Source organism: Ambystoma mexicanum, chromosome 12 (assembly GCF_040938575.1).
Source record: "Ambystoma mexicanum isolate Mex_15411 chromosome 12, UKY_AmexF1_1, whole genome shotgun sequence".
NCBI lineage: Eukaryota > Metazoa > Chordata > Amphibia > Caudata > Ambystomatidae > Ambystoma > Ambystoma mexicanum.
Window position 1 is genome coordinate 830,910,951 of NC_090936.1, and position 20,321 is coordinate 830,931,271.

At 48.2% G+C, this 20,321-nt stretch overlaps 1 protein-coding gene across 2 annotated transcripts in view; it reads right to left on the bottom strand.

Annotated features, from left to right (window-relative positions):
- LRRIQ1 (leucine rich repeats and IQ motif containing 1) overlaps positions 1 to 20,321 on the bottom strand; it is a 2,234,608-nt gene that overhangs the window by 1,129,610 nt on the left and 1,084,677 nt on the right. Inside the window, exon 14 of one of the 2 annotated variants that reach the window (XM_069629323.1) lies at positions 15,977 to 16,156. The exons of the other annotated variant lie outside the window; for it this stretch is intronic. Within the exon in view, the coding sequence (XP_069485424.1) occupies positions 15,977 to 16,156 (180 nt within the window). The remainder of the gene's footprint in view (positions 1 to 15,976; positions 16,157 to 20,321) is intronic. 2 annotated transcript variants of the gene reach the window in all.

Below are 20,321 nucleotides of genomic sequence, written 5' to 3' on the forward strand. Positions count from 1 at the left end.
GAGCAGAAGTGCTTGGATTTAGTGATGAAGCCGCCAAGAGAATATTAGATTTGATTAAAACCACCAGGGACAAACTGATGATCTCATACAAACCAGAAGCACTGATCAAACAACTCGAGTGGACAATCTTCTGTGAAATCAATTTGAAACTACACGCTACGACCTTATCACAATATCAGAGCACAGAGAATACCGCATGGACTAAGAGTTTCTTTAGAGCCAACCCTGTGTAAAGAAAATCTGAACTTCGTCAAACAGCGGGAGTGAGATAAGAAACTGAAGGGCTCCATTGTGGTCCGGCCCTTACGAAGGAGCGAAGCTTCACTGACGAGTCGAAGTGGGGAGCAGTTTCCACTGTGGTCCGCCAAGCGCCAATATGCGCTGCCTGCCGAAAACAATCGATGTAGGGCAGCATTGCGGTCTGGCCCATGAGGATAAAAATGAGCTAAGAAAAGTCATTATAGATGCATACTGCTTCCACTGTGGTCCGGCCCTTCTAAGTGCACTGCCTACGAAGCGAATAACGGCGTGCTAGGTAGTTGGATGGGAGGAACCATTGCGCTCGGCCCAGGAGGTGGAGCAGGGCCTTATAAATGAATATTGGCAGCCATCTGATGTCTTCACCTCAGTCCGGCCTGCTAAGTCAGCACGTATAGCTTGGGGGCAAATTCCATCGTGCCTCGCCATGGCTCACTAAGGCAGAAGCTGATGAAACAGCTGTAAAAAATGAAACGCATGAATGCTGCAATGTGAATCATGGAAGCCAATACCAATGTAAATTGGCCGAATGCCCACGCTGCACAGGTGGTGAAGTGCCCCCCAAGAGGAGGCCCAGACTGCTGCTGACTGCTGTAGGACTGAGGTGCGTCTGCCACCCCTGACAGACTGTCGCGCTGCCATGTGTTGGGCCACTGAGGGTTCGCAGTAAGGTGACGGGGGCATGAGCTGCGTGCCGATAAATGAGGAGTGAAAGGCCGAGCACGACTGTGGAAAGACAAGTGGAACATTTTACTGTGCCGTTGGAGAGTGCATGACTTTGGTTAATATTAATAGCCGCTGGGGCCGCGGGGGAGGCTGACTCCGGCCGCTGAGGGAAGGCGGGGACTGCAGTGGAGGCGGGCCCAAGAAGAGCACTGGACACACGGGATGACCGGATAACAGCAAGGTGGCCTCAGCTATAACCGAGAGGCGATACAGAGTGGAGGCAGGTCCAGAGAGCGCAAAGTAGGTGGAGGTGGCCTGCAGAGGAAACAAGCTGGGGTAGATGTACCTGTAATACTGGATGCGCACTGTAAGCAACACCTAAGACTCTAAGGCAGCAATACTAGGCAAATATTGCGCCGACATGGCTGAGACATCACTGTCTGTGACTTATATGGGGAAGCTCACATTAATGAGCCAGAAAATAGCGACACCATTCTCACAACATTACGCCAGTGGCAGGGCATGCAATATCAATAGCCAGGCGCGGTAACAGGTGATAGACCCAGCAAAGAGCTGAAACCTGATCAGTAGCACAAGAGTGCAGGCGCAAGGCACAAAATAAAGGCCAGAGCATAACAACTGCCAGCAAGCATGGACCGGCAAGCAAAGACATTGAAATGCCTGGCAGATGCAACCACTGGCAGGGGTGCTGAAGAATGAGGTGGCAACGAATCATGGCGTCTAAAACTCAAAGAATTAAAGGGAAACAGCTAACCTTGGAAGCATGCACAAAACCCCACCCAGGTAACTTCACCATGTCAAGGGGCGCAGATGCCCGACAATGGAAATCAACAGATTCTAGAAACCATAGCATCACTGAAAGAGTCTCCCAAAGCCAAAATAGATGCCATCAGTAGAGTTGTGTGACGGAGAACACAAGTGTCCTCAAGGGCACTTCAGAAGAAGTCAGGGTACTGCAAAAACAAGTGCGTAACCTGGAAGACAGAGGCAAGGATGCAGAAGGTAGAGCAAGGTGCAATAATGTAAAAATGATTGGACTCCCGGAAGGAGAGGAAGGTACAGACCAGACCAATTACATAGAGACCCTGCTGCAGCAAGAAATCGGTCCAGGTGCCCTCACTCAAGGCTTCACGGTTAAAGGACGCATAGGTCATTGATGAGGAAACCACCGCCAGGAGACCCGCCGAGGCAGAAAATAGCCTGGATATTGAACTACCAAGATAGGGAAAAGATACTTGAATACTTATGCAAGGAAGGGACGATTCAACATGCGTCTGCCACAATAACTGCATACCCGGATTACACCCTATAAGTGCAGAATCGGCGGATGGACAACATATCGGTGAAACAAAGGCTACGGGTAGCCAATCTGAAGTACATGTTGTATCTGGCTAGACTGAAAGTGCTCCACAAAAGACGTGCAATTTTCTTTGATAATCCCGAAGATGTGAGTGAATGGATGGACATGCAGAATTTGCCGACCAAAACAGAAGCTGGTGCGAGTAAAGCCGAGTAGACGCACTCCGGAACACCAGGTCCACTATAAGGCAGCTGTCATAAATCCCAAAGTTATTTATGAAAAGGATGCGGTAACCAAAAAGGATACAATTGATAAGGGTCTTCCGGATCCTTTAATTCACATGACTTGATAGAAGGGATGTCAATTTACAGCCTTCCAAGTGATACAACTCCGTGACTGGTGGAACAGGCAGAGAGGAGGATCACTGGAAAGGGTGTGGGAGATTTACAGGAAGGCAGCCTAGTGAAAAGAAAGCATAATGAGAATCTATCTCAACTGGCCTTTCTGATAGAATGGTAATAATGCAGATTCCAACACTAACCTGTATGCTTAGAACTGTAGTCTTCACCAAAGTCCATGAAGTATCCAGGAAGAAAATAAAAAACAATGACAAAGGAGGGAAGGTTAGTAAGGGAGACTTATCCCGAATGGCACGAGGCTCTTGCTAGTTACCGGGTTGGTGCACCACAGGATAGTGTTCATAGTTCTTTGCACAGACACCTTCAAATTAAAGTTGTAGTCGAAGGTAACCTTCCTATCCCACCAGGAACAGAATTTATAACGAAATGAGTCCACCTGTTACTTCCTCATAGGCTTTAATCAACCAGGTGCTGGAAACACATGAATCAACTATACGCAGCCAGGAGAGCCGCGCTTGAAAAGTTCTAGCGTCCGTGTGTGATTTACACGCGAATCCAGTACATGCAGCCAGGACAGCCGCGTTTGAAGAGTTCCAACATCTGCGTGTGATTTTACATGCGAAAACCAGTTCACGCAGCCAGGATAGCCGCGCTTGAAGAGTTCAAACGTTCGCGTGTGATTTTACACACAAATCCAGTACACGCAGCCCGGACAGCCGCGCATGAAGAGTTCAGACGTTCGCGGGCGATTTTACACGCACAACCAGTACACGCATCCAGGATAGCCGTGCTTGAAGAGTTCCAACGTCCACGTGTGATTTTACACGTGAAACCAGTACACGCAGCCAGGATAGCCGCACTTGAGTTCCAACGTCTGCGTGTGATTTACATGCGAAAACCAGTTCACGCAGCCCGGACAGCTGTGCATGAAGAGTTCAGAGTCTGCATGGATTTTTTCACGTGAACAGGAAAACTGCATCCAAATGAAACCGGGCCTTGCGTGTGAGAAGACACGCTAACAAAGTCAGAGGTAGATGCAGGAGATCGCGTGTGAAGGAAACACGTCGAAGAAGGCCAAGGAAGCAACTGACTGGATGCGAGGACGCAGATGAAAGGTTCAGCTACCAAGACGCAATCAGAAGCAGCGAGTGGCGTTTCCACTCTGCTTATAAACGTTCTGCCGTAAAACACGTGACTAACCGAAATCACGCGAAGTTCAACGATGTGAATAATGCAGACGTTGTTTTCCTGGTAATACATCAAACAACCTCCATCTTGAGCAAAACGGTATAGCTGTTCTATGAGCATAACCCGTTATACGCACAGACGGAGTTCCAGATCCAGAGGTACAGTGTCCAGCATGCATGACAGCAGCAAAGGTCTATATATATATCATACAGCGGCAGTTCAACCCATCAGATGGAAGCCTCAGGAAACGAGAGTTGGCGGAATGCAGGAGGCAACAACGTGGTGCCCATTTCAGATCGGACCATGGAGGAGCGTCCTACATCTAAGAGTGAATTTGTTTGTTCGCATACCGACAGTTCCGTATCCACCTTGTGTGCTCATGCACTAGGACAAGAACCAGGAGTGAGGGCGAGAAGTGCGGATGCCTGAGCACAAGGAATTGAGCTGGGCAATTGTTGGGGGGGGTAGGGAAGTTGTGGTATTTAGTTAGGAGTTAGCCTATAAATCCACACTGTATATGCTATATTTGAATGTTGAACCCTTGATGTATAGTAGAATAGCTAAGTACGATGGGGGAACTTAGAATAGTATGCTGCAATGTTAGGGGCCTCAACGGTTATATTAAGCGTAACAGAATTATGACTTATTTAAGACATCAGAAAATTGACATTGCTCTCCTGCAAGAAACCCACCTTACGCAGGAGAAACAAAGCGCTCTTGCTAAAAACAAATGGCGCGGTTCGACATACTCTGCTTATTCTAGGGGAGTGGTTGTATGGGTGGCACCGTCAGTACCTTTGAGGGTGCTTGAGACCTTCCGAGATAAAGAGGGCAGGATGTTTGTATTGCGAGATCGGGTTGAACACAGAGAATTTTGTATTATCAATACGTACACACCAAACCAAGATACAGCAGCCTATTTCTGCAAGTTATATCCACTAATAAGTCCACACATAGATGGTACATTGATATGGGGTGGAGACTTTAATTGTACGCTCAACCCTATACTAGACAAATCAGATGACAAATGTATGCACCCCACCCCCTCTGCTTAAGCCCTGTCCACATTGTTACAAGCATTTAAACTCACTGACGTATTGCAGACTCTCCACCCGCAAGCCCGGGGTTACCAACATTACTCAGTGCCACAGGACTTGCACACTAGGTCGGATTACATTTGTACAGGAAATCACACTCTGAGTCAATTCAAGGAGGTGGAATATAATACATATAGTGCTGTCAGATCATGCCCAGTTGATGATTACATGGCAGGTTTGCCCCCCCCCCCCCCCCCGAGAGCATGCATCCCGACATGGAAACTTAAGAGCAAGGCTCTGAGGGACGAAGCATTCCATGAGCATTTAAGGGAAGGTGTAAAGGAGTATTTAACGAATACCACCGGAAGTGATGAATCAGCAGGCATGCTATGGGAGGCCTTCAAGGTGGTGATCAGTGGGACTGGGATCACTCTAAAGCGAACAGGGTCCAAGCTGCAATAGAGAATGCCTTACGTATTGCGGAGGAAAAACTAGAAGCCATGAACGGTCAGCGAGATTTACCCGGTAGGAGTGCCCAAGAAATGGTTGCCCTCCAGCAAGAGTGCTTAGTACACTGGGACAGAGTAGGTAAATTAAGTTTTAGGAAATATGTGGAAAGGCAACACGCTGAAGGAGACAAAGCAGGATGCTTGCTAGCCTGGTTGTACAATATTGAAATGGAGCAGAGCGCGAATGGGGAGATCTGTGAGGCGCAGCAGAACATAAACAAATGTTTCTATGATTTCTATAAAACATTATACGACGAGACATCAGACACCCAGGATTCAGAAATAGAAGAAGCCTTAGCGTTGATCGATCTTCCACAGTTATGATATGATTAGATATGGCATTTGTAATGCGCCTATACACAAGTGTTTCAAGGCGCGACGAGGCAGGGAGAGGGGTACAAGGGGAAGACAGACAACGATCCTACTAGGCCAGGTGTCATTCAGACCGCGCAAGTGCAGGGGTAGGGGGAAGGGAAAAAGTGCAAGGGGAAGGGGGGAGTGCAGTACAAATAAGTAGAATAGAAATAAAATAATAAATAAATAGGGCCAGCTGGTGACAAGTGCAAGGTACGTGCAGACAAGTGCTGGGGGGGCGCTGTAGTGATACAGAGACAGTCGCGCAGTGCAGGGTTTGCCAGGGAGGCAGTGCAAGTGAAGAGTGACTGGGCCCAGGACCGAGGTCGGTGAGAGTGGCCCAGTTGCAGAATCAGTGCAGTTTTGGTGAAGAATTTAGCAGGGGAGAGGGAGAGAGAAAGCAGAAGTGAAGAGGAAGGTTTTGAGGTGCTTCCGGAACTGGAGATGGTTCTCCTCCAGTTTCAGGGAGGCAGGAAGGTTGTTGCAGAAGAGGCCCCTGCCGCGGAGAGAGATCTACCCCCAGCTCGTTGCTTCGAGAAGCGGCTGACCCTGAGGGAGTTGGAGACGGATGAGCGTAGGGCTCGGAAGGAAGATATTTAGGAAGAGAGAGTTGAAGGTATTTAGGCCCCAGGCCCCAGAAGGCCTTGTGGACAATGCAGAGGGTTTTGAACTTAATCCTCGCAGCCACTGGGAGCCAGTGTAGAGATTTCAGTCCTGGAGAGATACGGTCCCTGGGCTTGAGGCCAAGGACAAGTCTCGCAGTTCTGTTCTGGATGAGTTGCAGAGGGCGGAGAGTGGAGGCAGGCAGATTAAGATAGAAGCTGTTACAGTAGTCCAGCTTCGAGAGAACCAGGGCTCGGGAGACAATGAGCTTCTGGGGGAAGGAGAGGAAGGGAAGAATACCTCTGAGGAGGTGCAGCTGGTAATGTGACTACTTAGAGACGTCAGATATATGAGGAGAGAAGGAGAGTGTGGAGTCGAAGATGACCCTGAGGTTTTTTGCCTTGCAGGTAGGAGCAGGAAGAGGGCCAAGAGAGGCCGGCCAGAGAGCTGCAGGGAAGGAGGGAGTGGGTTAGATCCAGAAGAGGCAGACCAGCTCAAAGTCCCCATAACCAAAGAAGAGTTGGAACACACCATAAGAGTGTTACCATCAGGGAAGGCTCCAGGGGCAAATGGGTTGCCAAGTGAGTTCTACAAGGAATTCATAGAAGAGATCACGCCCTCATTGTTAGCAATGTTGAATGAAGCACTAGATAAAGGCATTTTGACGCTGTCATTAAGAGAATCGATTATAGTTCCATTACTGAAGCCTAATAAACCAGATACCGATTGCGGCTCGTACAGACCCCTCTCGCTGCTCAACCAAGATTGAAAGATTCTGACGGCTCTAATGGCTAACAGGTCGAAACCAGTAATTCACAAACTTATACATCCAGATCAATCAGGTTACGTCCCAAATAGGAATATCACATGTAATTTAAGACATGTCATAGACCAAACCCAGGACAGCGGCCAGTTTATGGCAGTGATCTCACTAGATGCCGTCAAGGCATTTGACTTGGTCAGGTAGCCTTGGCTATTGGGGGTATTGATAGGTTTTGATATAAGCCCTACATATAGCAAATGGGTTCAGCTACTATACAGTAACCCAATGGCGAGAGTCAAGACAGGCTCCACTATATCAGAGCAATGGAGGTTAAGCAAAGGCACAAGACAGGGCTGCCCCTGGTCTCCTATGTTATTTATATTGGTCTTGGAGCCACTGGCGGTATATCTACGGAAAGAATACCAGGATGCTGGCATCAGAATGCTGGGCAGCTCGCACTTGATCTCCCTGTATGCAAATGATATGCTCCTTTACCTACAAAAACCAGAGACTAATTTGGAATGCATATTAAGACGTGTTTGAGCGCTATGCAGACCTTTCTGAGATTACAATGAATGCACAGAAATCAAGCTTGTTCCCCCTTGCAGGGTACAGAGGGAAGACTGTGGGCGGGTTGCCAGAGTTACCGATTAAATGGGAAACTGATACATTTAGATACCTTGGAGTAGACATTTTCCACGAGCCTAAAATAGAACATGCGCAGAACACGTTAAAGGCGGAAAATAAAATAGAGAACACCATGAAATTCTGGGCCAAGCTGCCACTTTCATTAATGAGAAGGGCTGTGTTGTTGAAGATGGTAGTGCTTCCAAGGATGCTTCATTACTTTACGAATGTCCCATTTAGTATTCCCAAAGCCTTCTTTAAGACACTGAGCACTATTTGCCGGAGCTTCCAGTGGCACAACTCGAGGTGTAGGATGTCAGAGAAATTACAAAGACCATACGAACAGGGAGGGATAAAAGTGCCAGACTTTGAGAGATACTGGGCCTCATTACGAGTCCGGCGTTAACCGAGGCGGTAAAACCGCCTGGTTAACGCCGGACTCGTATTACCATTCCGCCTCCGTGATTCCCGGAATTACCGGGGCATCACAACCCCGGTTTACCGGGAATCACGGAGGCGGAATGGTGTAAATCCCCATTCCCATTGAGTCCTATGGGACTCAATGGGAATCGGGATCATGGAAACACCGGCAGCATCTTGTAATGCTGCCGGTGTTTCCTCGTCCGCCTGCAGGCGGGCGGTGTTAAACCCGCCAGGTCAGACCTGGCGGGAACATCACCTCCCGCCTGCAGGGGTCGGGATCAGGCGGTCCGGAAACAACGGTGGCGGCGGGTTTACCGCCACCGTTATTTCCGGACCGCCACGGTCGTAATGAGGCCCACTTTGTGGCGTGCCAACTACAGTTTGTCACGTACTGGCTGTCAGATGAACCGACCCAAGACAAGGGGTTACTAGAACAGGCATGCATCCCATTCTTTTTAAAAGAGACGGTGTGGACCATAGTACTGCGTGATCCCACGCACCCCCTGCTGCTGAAGCTAGGCATGATGATATAGCAAAGAGCCTGGCAATTTCTAGGTAAAGAAACACCCTAGTCACCCCAGATCCCAATGTTGACGCTAAAAATAGAAGATAAGCAAGTTAGGTTGAACGTCCAGAAATACTAGGAGACCAGAGGATTGGCAACATTGGGAGATATACTGAAAGAGGGACGACCGAAAACCTTTAGTGAGGTTGTTACGGAGTCCAGAGTGTGAGAAGGGCAGCACATAACCTATGCCTCACTTCTTCATAGAATAAAATTAAAATGGCCACGTATGGGAGGAATATGGGTAGTAGATGAAAGGATTGAAACACTCTATGATATCTCTGAAGGGGGACACGCAGTATCAAGATTATATGAGATACTGACGGCAAGTCCGGATAGCAATCTAATACAGATTCTGCAATGTTGGGAAGTAGATTTGCAAGAGCAGCTGTCGGACGCTGCCTGGAGTAGGACTATGGGGTACCATAAGAAAGTGTCCAGAAATGCGAAACTACAGCTGATCCAGTTATATGTCACTTATAGAGCATAGCTGACTCCAAAGAAAATTGCAAAATTTGCCAACACAACAGAGCAAGCTTGTCTGAAATATGGCCTGATCAACACAGACCTTATACATATGTTCTGGGACTGCGTGGAAATATGCCAATATTGGGAGGAAGTGGCCTGGACCCTAACAAAGGTCAGCTTTCCCCCAGGGTGGGCTTGCTAGGAATTTTTCTGAGACCGAAGCAGGCCAGACATGCGAGTAAACAGATCTAGCATACATACTAGCAAAACGTAGGATAGTAACGGGATGGAAAGACCGTCATGGCCCAGTGATATGCGTGTGGTAGAGAGACCTCCAGAAATTGGCACTAGCAGAAACTGCTGTGTGGCAGGAAGCCTCCCGTCAGGGTCAAGAGGAGCAAAATATAGATTTTGTGACTTGGACCCGACTCCCCCTACATGTGTTGATACCCAAACTCAGACACACACACCCCATACAAATATGCGTGATAGAGATATAGAGAGACATTCAAGTAATTTAATGCACACCATAAGCAGAAATAGCGAGTGGAATAGCCTGGGAGGAGGGAGGGAGGGAAAGGGGTTGGGTGAGTTTTTAACAGGCGAATTATATGATGTACCATTGGAAATGCTTCACAAAGTCTGTATGTTATTTTGTTTGAAAATTAATAAAAGATTTTTTTTTAAAACAAGAAACTCCTACAGAAGGAGATTGCGTGGATAGAGAGATTAGATTCCCTGACCCCACATGAATTGTGAGTTTGACCTCATGTGTTTTGTGTAACCAAAGAAGGACAGTGAAATATGAAGACTGGTTGCTTAAGTGACCATCACCTGGGGTGGATCTAAACCCATGTATCTATCCTGTGGTGGATAATCAACTGTATAGTCTAATGTTTGCCCAAGATGAAATACAATGTGAATGTATAATGTATTTGCAACCACACTGCCCCTGCCCGTGTAGATCGAACATTTGATGGTAAGGATACATCCGACAAGATGCCATATGTGTTCCTTAGCAATGCGCATTATTTAGATGTGCGCGGTTACTGAGCCAACGTATGACATAATATGATTAATGAACAATTGGTTTTAGTACAGGTGTATGCATTATATTTGCAGTTTATACCCTCCAAGTATGAAAAAATAAAAGCAGAGGTCCAGTGGTCGACTGGAAACTTTTTGGTTATGTCCTCATGCAAGATGGCCGTGATCTGTAGCCATGCTTGTGGTTACCAAGACAATGAAGTACACATATCTACGAGCGGACATCTGAGCGGCTTCTTGGCCGTCAATCTCTGCTTGTAAATGTGAATCGCTGTTGTAATGTGACAGAAGAACAAGTTACTTTCTTACCTGGTAACATTCTTTCGATGGGATGGTCCGACGACGTATTCCATATCTATGACATGTAATCACCACAGCTGTGCTGCTTCGGAAACTTTTTTCGGCGTCTGCGTCCTGCGTCGATGACGTTGAGGCGTCGTCGTCGAGGACCTCCTCCGACGTCATCCGATGTGATAAGTAGGACGCACGACGCCCGTAGCCTCAGTTGTAGTTTTTTCCCCCAGAACGTGTGACACTAGCCAACTGCCAGTCAGACACAAAGCCTTGCGGAACGTAAGCTGCAATCGCAAAGAAATCCTGCAGCGGGGAAGGCAGGGCAGGAGCGATATGGAATACGTCGTCGGACCATCCCATCGAAAGAACGTTACCAGGTAAGAAAGTAACTTGTTCTTCGAGGGGATTGGGTCCTCCGACGTATTCCATATCTATGACAGACTCCCAAAGCAGTACCAGAGCAAGGAGGAGGGAAAGAATTTAGAATCAAAATTAAGAATAGCCAATCAAATAGCAGAGCAAAGGACCGCCTTGCCAAAGGCCAGATCCTGTGCTCGGATGGAATCGAGGGAATAGTGACGTACAAATGTATGTACTGAAGCCCAGGTGGCTGCATCACAGATGTTGCGAATAGGAACACCCCTCTGCAGGGCAATAGATGCAGCCATACCCCTGGTAGAATGGGCCCGCAAGCCAGCCGGTGGGTCCTTACCTGCCAAGCGGTAGCACTCCGAGATGGCCAAAATAATCCAGCGAGACAAAGTCTGTTTCGTCACAGCTTGCCCTAAAAGCTTTCCAGCGTAGCCAATAAAGAGTTGATCGTCCACTCTGACCCGGGACATGCGTGAAACATAAAAGCTTAAAGCTCTCCTAGGATCAAGCCTATGGAGCCTCTCCTCTTCCTTACCAGGATGCGGAGGAGGATAGAATGCCGGAAGAACAACCTTCTGGGCCAAATGAAATTCCGTCACTACCATGAGCTTGGTGAAAACCCTCGGGGCGGAGGTCAATCCGAACGGCAGGACCCGAAACTGAAAGTTCGAGTCGCCAACCGCGAACCTCAGGTACTTCTTGTGCTTGGGATGGATCGGCACATGGAAGTAAGCATCCTTGAGGTCGAGTGACACCAACCAGTCCTGAAGCTGAAGGGCCTGGAGGACTTGAGAGAGAGTAACCATCTTGAACTTGTCCTTCCTGAGGAGTCTGTCCAAACAGCGCAAGTCCATGATGGGTCTCAATCCCCCGTCTTTCTTCGAAATCAAAAAATAAGGGGAATACCATCCCTTGTTCCTCTGCGCTGCAGGCACCAGTTCTATGGCGCCTTTCTCCAGCAGGGTTTGAATTTCCTGCGCAAGGAGCGGATCCGGACTCTGCAAAGAGAGGTTCCCTGGTGGATTGTCGCGAGGCCTGTGCCGAAAGGGAAGACAGTAGCCGTGGGTTATGATCTCCAGAACCCACACATCTGAAGTAATGGCTTGCCACTCTACAAGACGCTGCGCCAGCCTTCCCCCAACCGGCGAACCATGGGACATGGCCTCATGACTGAGAGGGAGCGGCCGCGGCGTTACCTGAGGGCAAAGAGGCAACTGCCCGAGCGGCCTTGGCACCACGGGTACCCTGTCGTCCACCTCTGGTACCCCTGCGTTGGCCTCTTTGACTGCCAGCTCCTCTCACTTTACGGAAGGACGAGTAATAGCGAAAGGAACCACCCCTCCACTGCTGTCCCCTAGGACGAAAAGGCGGAGGTTGGCGAACTGCAGCGCCCAATGACTTTGCTGCAGCTTTCGAGGTCTGCAACCTCTCAAGGCTCTCGTCAGCCTTGCTGCCAAAAAGGTTTTCACTTTCAAAGGGCATGTTGAGGAGCCGAGACTGCACATCAGGAGCAAACCCCGACTTCCGCAACCACGCAAACCTGCGTATCACGGTGCTCGTCGCCATGGACCTACTGACGCATTCAGCTAAGTCCAAACCCGACTGAACGGACTCACACATGGCATCCTTACCATCCTGGACCATAGCAAGGAAACCATCCCGTTCGTCCCCTTCGCGAATATGTTCAGCCGCTAATGCAACACAGTTCCACAGAGTGTGTGTGAAACGAGACAAGGCACAAATGGAGTTGGCCGCCTGAAGCGCCATAGCACCAGAAGAAAACACTTTCTTCGCCCAGCCATCAAAACGTTTGTCGTCCCTATCAGGAGGGATGGTAGGGTACGACGCCTGCTTTGCCGGGGCCGTGGCCGCCTGCACCACCAAACTCTCCGGAGTGGGGTGCCTGGTCAAGTAGCAGGGGTAGCTACTGGCTGGACGGTATTTTCGCGACAAGGATCTGCCCACCGCCGGGAGACTCTCCGGAGCAGTCCAAGCCGCCGCCACCCTTCTCTGTAAAGCCATATGGAACGGCAGTACCGGATCAGTTGGGGGACCAACATCAAGGATGTCCGTCACATCATCCTGCACAAACTCCCGTGGGGGAGCAGACCATCCCAGGTACTCAGAAACCCTAGCCATAAGGCGACGATACGAGGAATCGGCATGAGAGCCATGAGAGCCAGGCTCAGGCCTACAAAACTCCACCTCCGGAGAGGTGTCCAGTCCACTGGCATCATGCATTGACTGTCTCAAATCGTCAAACTGACTATGGCCCGAGACAATTTCATCTGGAACCTGACTAGGAACCAGGCCATCAGAATCCTCATCCGCCTCTGAAATATAGTCCAGGTGGCGAAAAGAAGGCACCCGAGAGTGCTTGCTCTTAACCAGAGCCTTCCTAGGGGTTCACCCGTGCCACGGGGTACCTCCGACACGAAAGGCGTCGATGGCGTCGAGCGAATCGGCGCCAGCGTCGAGAGAACCGGCATCGGCACCGTTTTCCTCGACGTCGACGTCCGATGCAGCGCCTCCAGCATTGGCGGCGTCGACACAGCCCTCGAGGCTGGAGCCCCGAGCGTGTCCCTCGACGACCTGAGCGTTGACGGCTTCAATGACTTCCTCAGAGCCGGAGCCTCGAGAAAGCCTCAGACGTCGATGTCTTCCTCGAAGACCTCACAGATGCACACGGTCTCGAACGCGTCGAGGACCGGGACCTGGAACGGGTACGTCGAGAACGAGTCTCCTTGTCCGAACGGGACCTCTCCCGAGACTCGTGCGACCACTCTTGCGAGCGGTGTCTCTCGACCTTTCACGACCGACCCCACTCGGGGGCGCGGACGGCTTAGTACCCTGCGACTCAAGAATCGCCAGCATTTTCTTCCCGAAGGAAGCCCATTCCTCCGGCGTCGCATGGCTGGTGGGGTAAGCGACGTGCCGTGCAGAGTCCTCCGAAGAGGACCTGGAAGACGACCGGTGTCGGCGCTTCCGAGAATGCCTCGAAGAGGCTGAGGAGTGGCGAGACCGACTCCTAGAAGGAGACCCACGAGACTTCCGACGATGACGCGGAGAGTCACCCTTCGAATCATCCGTCGAAAGCCCCGCAGATTTCGACTTCCGGGGCTTGGACACCCGACCTACCGACAACTTCTTCTTACGTTCGCATAAGGCTTTGGATGTGAGCAACTGGCAGTCGATACAGTCATCCGTGTCGTGGGCCTCCCCGAGGCACCAGAGGCAGGCGTCGTGCGAGTCTGTCACCGACATCTTGGACCCACACTCCCCGCACTTCTTGAATCCCGGACGCGGGGTCGAAGACGAAGTAGAAGACATCTTCACACGAAGGAATGTCACAAAACGAACAGGTTCGAAGAACTGAGAAGAACAGAACTCTAAAGAGTCGAGGCGTGAACCGAGAATCACGAAGCAACACGTTCGCGGAAAAAACGGAACTGAGGCTACGGGCGTCGTGCGTCCTACTTATCACATCGAATGACGTCGGACGTCGGCGGAGGTCCTCGACGACGGCGCATCGACGTCATCGACGCAGGACGAAGACGCCGAAAAATGTTTCCGATGCAGCACAGTTGTGGTGATTACATGTCATAGATATGGAATACGTCGGAGGACCCAATCCCCTCGAACTGTAAATGTTCCTTTCTTTTACTCACAATAATACACACGCTAAGCCATATTAGTATGAGGACACGAATATAAAAATGTATATTGCAGACTTCGAAATCTCTGTGCCTTAAAGCAGCGTGGGAACATAAAAATGAATAGCACACACCTCACCTCACAATGGAGCCCTCATACGGAGGAACTCACCAGATTGTCAGAAACACTCATAACACGGTAGAGGCTAGCAGGGGAATATAATTAAGAGAAATTATGCTGCAAATTTCATGATTCCGCACACAATAGGGATACGGGGCCTTGAGCAGTAATGCTCAGGTATAACAATGGAGTCCTCATCTTGAGATGTACTCTATATGGTTTAATGTACTTAAATTCCACCACGCCTTCATTCAGAGGGCAGCGAGAATTGCAGGAGACACAGAGACATGCCAGTGGGGATTCTCTGTATTTCTGAGATTACTAACTTTGGCACGATTGTCACATTCATTTTAAGTATTGTCCCATCTAGATTACCAGGAGGGAGTCAAGAGTATTCTCTATTCAGATAAGCATCAAGTACACTACGAATCACAGCGCCCAAGGGGATGATTGAACGTATTGGAGGTCAGTTTTGATGAAATATTATTGGACATTTTGGAATTTACTATAGTTAAAAAATACTAATACGAAGTATCGTTGTACATTGTAGGAACATAGATGAAAATATGTTGTTACCTCTTGACAGACACTTTAATTAATAAGCCCTGTTGATGCATGATTAATTCCAAAACACGTCGGCTACTTGTAAAGAATTGATTTTGAATCAAAAGTGTTACCAAAGGAAATATAATTGCACACTTGTGATTTGATATATTTGATTTGAGAACATTTGTTTATGTAACGAGCCAACTTTGGACATTTTATTTAGTACAAATTCATGTAACATCACTAGTTCAATAGATGATGTGAGTTCATAATCCATCAATGATATACAAAGTCAATTTGGATATAAATTAGAATTGTTCTTCATTTTTGGAATTTACTCTGTTTATGTAATTTACACCCAACCAGGTTATTGAATATACTATATTTTATGAGTAACTGTATCTATGAGGTTTGTTTTGGCGACAAAAGAGTAGGTTGGATAGCATAATGTGGAATCTCCTAGGGCCAGGAGATTATACCTCTATGCACCAGGAGTATATTGAAAAGCAAGTGAGTTATTTCACAACTAAAAAAGAAGATAGTTAAACTACCATTTAAACTGTGGTGCCCCTCTACATTTTCATACGTTTCTTCCCCTCAAAGGTATGAAATAAATCATAAATCAATAATGAAAGTACGAGCTAAAAAAAGCAGACAGTGTATTTTCAATTGGTAAAAAGTTCTGTGCAGATAACATAGTTGGGCAGTAATGTTCATTTTACAAATTATATTCATTGTTACAGGGATTAGGTAGTAAATGTTACAAACTAGTTGTCATATTGGCACAAGTAGGAGGACTTACCCAAGATCACTGTTACGTCTTTTGTTTATCAAGTTCAGCTCTTGAATCTGAGCTCGGCAAAATGCCAAAAAGCTCCTAGTTGGCGGAAAAGACAATCTGTTTCCAAGAGAAATTTCCCCCAAGCTTAGTGCTTCATCATTTAGAATTTTCAAACTGGGCAGCATTTTCAGGAGAGAGGAACTATAAAGAAAATAACATTACATAACATTATGGATATCAGATATGCATTCAAAAGAAAATCATTGTCATGATTATGTTTGAAAGATAGTTTGAATGAAGATAACGTGGTCTGAAATCAATAGACCATGCAATCAATATCCCACATTGTCAGCCATGCCTAGGTTTTTCAACTGTTTATATAACATCAGCTAATTGTCACATGTGGCACAAAGAACGTTCCAACTCCCAGAGACAGTTCAAGAGTTTTTCTTGAAATCCCTCTCTCTCTCTCATCTAAAAGCACCACTCCTACCCTAACCCACGCTCCCAATTTCCCAGGTTGGTATATACTGCTGATTTCTCCCCACTGTCTAGTTTCTGACTTCGCTAGAAGGTACAACCAAAGGGTCAATGCCTTATCTTCTTAAACTCCATCAGGTTCTTCCTAGACTGATACTGCACTATCAATGTTGTTAGTTGACAAAGTAATGAGACACCTTGCCTTTCAGGCACCCTTCCCGACTCTGCCTTTTGCCTATCACACCCATGTATTCCTCTCCCTCTCACCATCTGTTTTCCTCTCACTACACACCTGCTCCCAAATCCACCCACTTTCACTCCTACTTCATGTGTCTTATTCCTTTGTCCCTCTGATATCTCTCACTCCTCCTACCACTTCACATCTTCGATGTTACTTCTCTATCCACAACACTACTCCCTCCTTCACACCACTACCAATACACCACCCAACCTTCTACTCACTCACCCTCCTTTCTCTCTCAAAATTGCTTTCCATTCACTCTCTACACCCCCTCTAATACGTATACTCAATTAGCTTGCCCACACACTCACTCAATGCAGTACCATTTACACTCACCAACGAATACCTCACTGTTTCTCTAAATTGCATCCACAATGCAATCCATGGTCCCTCTTCCTGCTTGTCTCTTGGTCTGCCCCCTCCCCGCCTCTGAACCCCATCTGACCAACCTACAAATTCCTATTTCGTGGGGTCTTTCTTATCACCTTCTCTATCCTCTGATTGGTTCGCTGATCCAGATGTATGGGTGCAGAAGACGGTGTGAGAAACCAGAAGGTGTCTCACTTATTAGTCCACGGGGATCTGTCATCTAGGTGGCCAGGACACGGCCATCGCTTTTGGATCCAGTTCCTGGGGGTGGACCAGTGTGGAAGGATCACCTGGATATGGGGTCTTCGGGCAGAGGGAGTGGAACGCCGGATGGTGAGACATGGCATCCCGTTGCCTGTAACACCTTTTCCCCATCCTGCCAGGTAGGAACTCAATCCGGTAAGGATTGGCAATACGTTTTTTATTATAGGCCCTTTTTATTTTGACGCGACTCCACTAGGACTGCATTATTGTTAGTTGATGGTAGTAGCTTGCTCCCATCTGTAGTTGTAGGATTAGATAGGCGTCTATCACACCTTTTTTACAGTTCAATAAAGACCCTTGAACTGTGGTCACTTGTGTCTGTTTTACCTTGATACCATGCCTTCCTTACAGGGGAGACTGACACACAGGTGGCATGGTGGTTGGCATATACCTTTTTTAAGCATGAAAATGAAAATAAAAACCTACCTTGCCCTAACGCTAAGAGGCGTTTCCCTAACTAAACCAAAACTAAGAAAATCTGTCAGGATGTCCAAGAACTAAAAAGAGTCACCCGCCCTGTGTCAAAACCTCTTAAGCAACCCTTACACTTACAACTAAACAAGTTTGTTGTCCTCTTGGTCCAGAAGAATGACTCACTTCATCTGGATAGGCCCAGTTCCATCTATCAGGGAAAATGGTTCCTTGAGGGAATGGCTCCCATCCCCAGGTCGTAATCCCTTTTCGAAAAGGTCAAGGCAAAGTTCCAAGTTGGGAAAACCAAAGTAGCAAATAGTTCTCTGGCTCAAAAAGAAAACAAAGTTCCAACTTAAAGTTCTGGTATTAAGATAATTAATCCCTTCTCTTGGTTTCCTTGGTTTTCTCCAGGCTACTTGCAATACCAAGAGAATGCCTTGGCTTTTCACAATGTTCACGACCACACCAGAGGGAATGACTCCCTTCCCCTAGTTCTCTCTGAGCTCCTTGCACTGCCAAGAGAATGCCTCCCTCCTCGTGTCTTCTCACAATATTCGCAAATGGACAAAGGGGGTATGATTCTCTTCCCCTGGTTTTCTCTTAGCACCTTGTACTGCCAAGAGAATGACCCCTTCCTTTGCAAGACCCATGCTAGAGAGCAAGAGTTATATATAAGTAACTTGTTCCTTCTCCAGAATGGGGTCTTGCATGAATTTACACGCTTATCAATACGATTCCACAGCAGTACATAAACACAACCACAGGAGGTGGCAAGGCTCAACAGAAACAAAATACTTACACCTGGAACAGACGCACATCAAGCAAATAGGTTGCGTAGGAGAGGGCCTGAATCTCCCCGACCGACCTGGCCATGGTGATGGCCAAGAGGAAAGCAGTCTTCCACCAGAGAAACTTCAAAAAGGGCCTGATGCATCAGTTCAAATCGAGGCCTCATGAGCTTAGTCAAAATCATGTTGCACTCCCAAGCCGGAACAGGAGCCTTCACTGGCGGAAAAGTCTTGAAGGGCCCTTGAGGAACTGCTTGACGAGCCTGTTCGACCAGAGAGGGCTTGCCTGCCGTCCGGGTGTACCAGGATATGGCAGCCAGATGAGCCTTGATAGAGGCGTGAGCTAGCCCAGCTTTGGGCAGCGAAAGCAGGTACAGGAGGAGCTGGGGAACCGTTATCCTCAGAGGCGTAATATTCAGAGTCTTGTACCACATGGAAACGCTTCCAATTTGTGCCTGTAACAAGACAACAGAGAGGAAGCTCTGGCTTTGATCAGGACCTTCTTGCACTCCAGAGGCAAGGAATAGTACCCGAACTCTAGGGCTGCAGGAACCAGGCCGTGAGGCTCAACGACGCTGGGTCGTGGTGCAGTATTGTACCGTTTTCTCTGGAGAGAAGGTCCAGAAGTGGAGGCAGCCAGAAGAACAGAGCCACTTACCGATGGAGCAGGTCAGGGTACAGGATCTGCCCTGGTCCACGTTCAAGTGATGAGGAACATCCTAAAATGGCATTGTCTGAGTGTGTTGATCACATGTAACGGGAGCGGGATCAGAGGGAAGGCATACAGTGAGAGCCCATCCCACAGAAATGAGAATGCATCCCCCAGACTCCTCGGCTCAATCAACCAAGAAGGCCTGGGGAACAACTACTCTAGGCACCCCCTACTTACCCACCTACAAGCCCCTTCAGAAGTGTTCCTGGGCCATCCAGTGAACTGTCCAGATTTACCTCAGGGTATCCTGCAGAACCGCTCCCGTCTTGAGGGCAACCACGAGACTTGGGACATCGCTTGCTTGTGGTCTTGTGCATTGTCACCCACATTCTGCAGGCCTAGCTCCTCTGGGTCCCAAATTAGGAGTTTGTAATGCTGCCCGCATCCGTGATTCCTGCGTCACTAACTGTTGGCAATAGTGGCTGTAGACCCCTTGCTGTCCCGCTCTCTTGAGCCCTGAAGCCTACTGCACTGGAATTTTCTTCATACCACCTTCAGAAGCTGAGAAAAGGCAACTGTCCCGTCACTGACAATCGTTCTCCCCTGCAACCGCCGGGAGTCTGAGTACCGCGAAACTGCAGGACTCAAACCTACTAGCGACCTTGACCAAACTGTGCCGAGGGTCGGGGAGTACTTGCATCACTTACCGGTGGCCCCCCGGCACAACCAACTTTTACGCACAAGTATCCCTAGAAGGTATTCGATCTTGGCTGTTTTAGCCTGCACTCCCTAGTTATTCTCACCTTTTGAAAACTGTTCTGTTGGCAAGGACAGACTCTGCTCAAATAGTGGTAACCAATTCTTCATCACCTCAAGCCCCTTCCTGACTTGCTACAGCCCTCCCAAGAAGACCCGCTTTTTGCTTTACCTGCACGATCCTGCTTTTTTACGCACAACTGTACTGTTGAGCACTAGGCATCCCTTTCCTTGGGGTTGAACTCGAACGTTATGGAACGACTCCAAAGAATTGGCTAATGCTATTAATCTGTTAACTCCACCCTCTCTTTAAAGGTTGTGGCTGTGTTTTTCCACTGTATTGCATTAGGAAATATAATGTATATATGTTGTGAAGTATAAGGATTTTGTGTGGTAACTGTT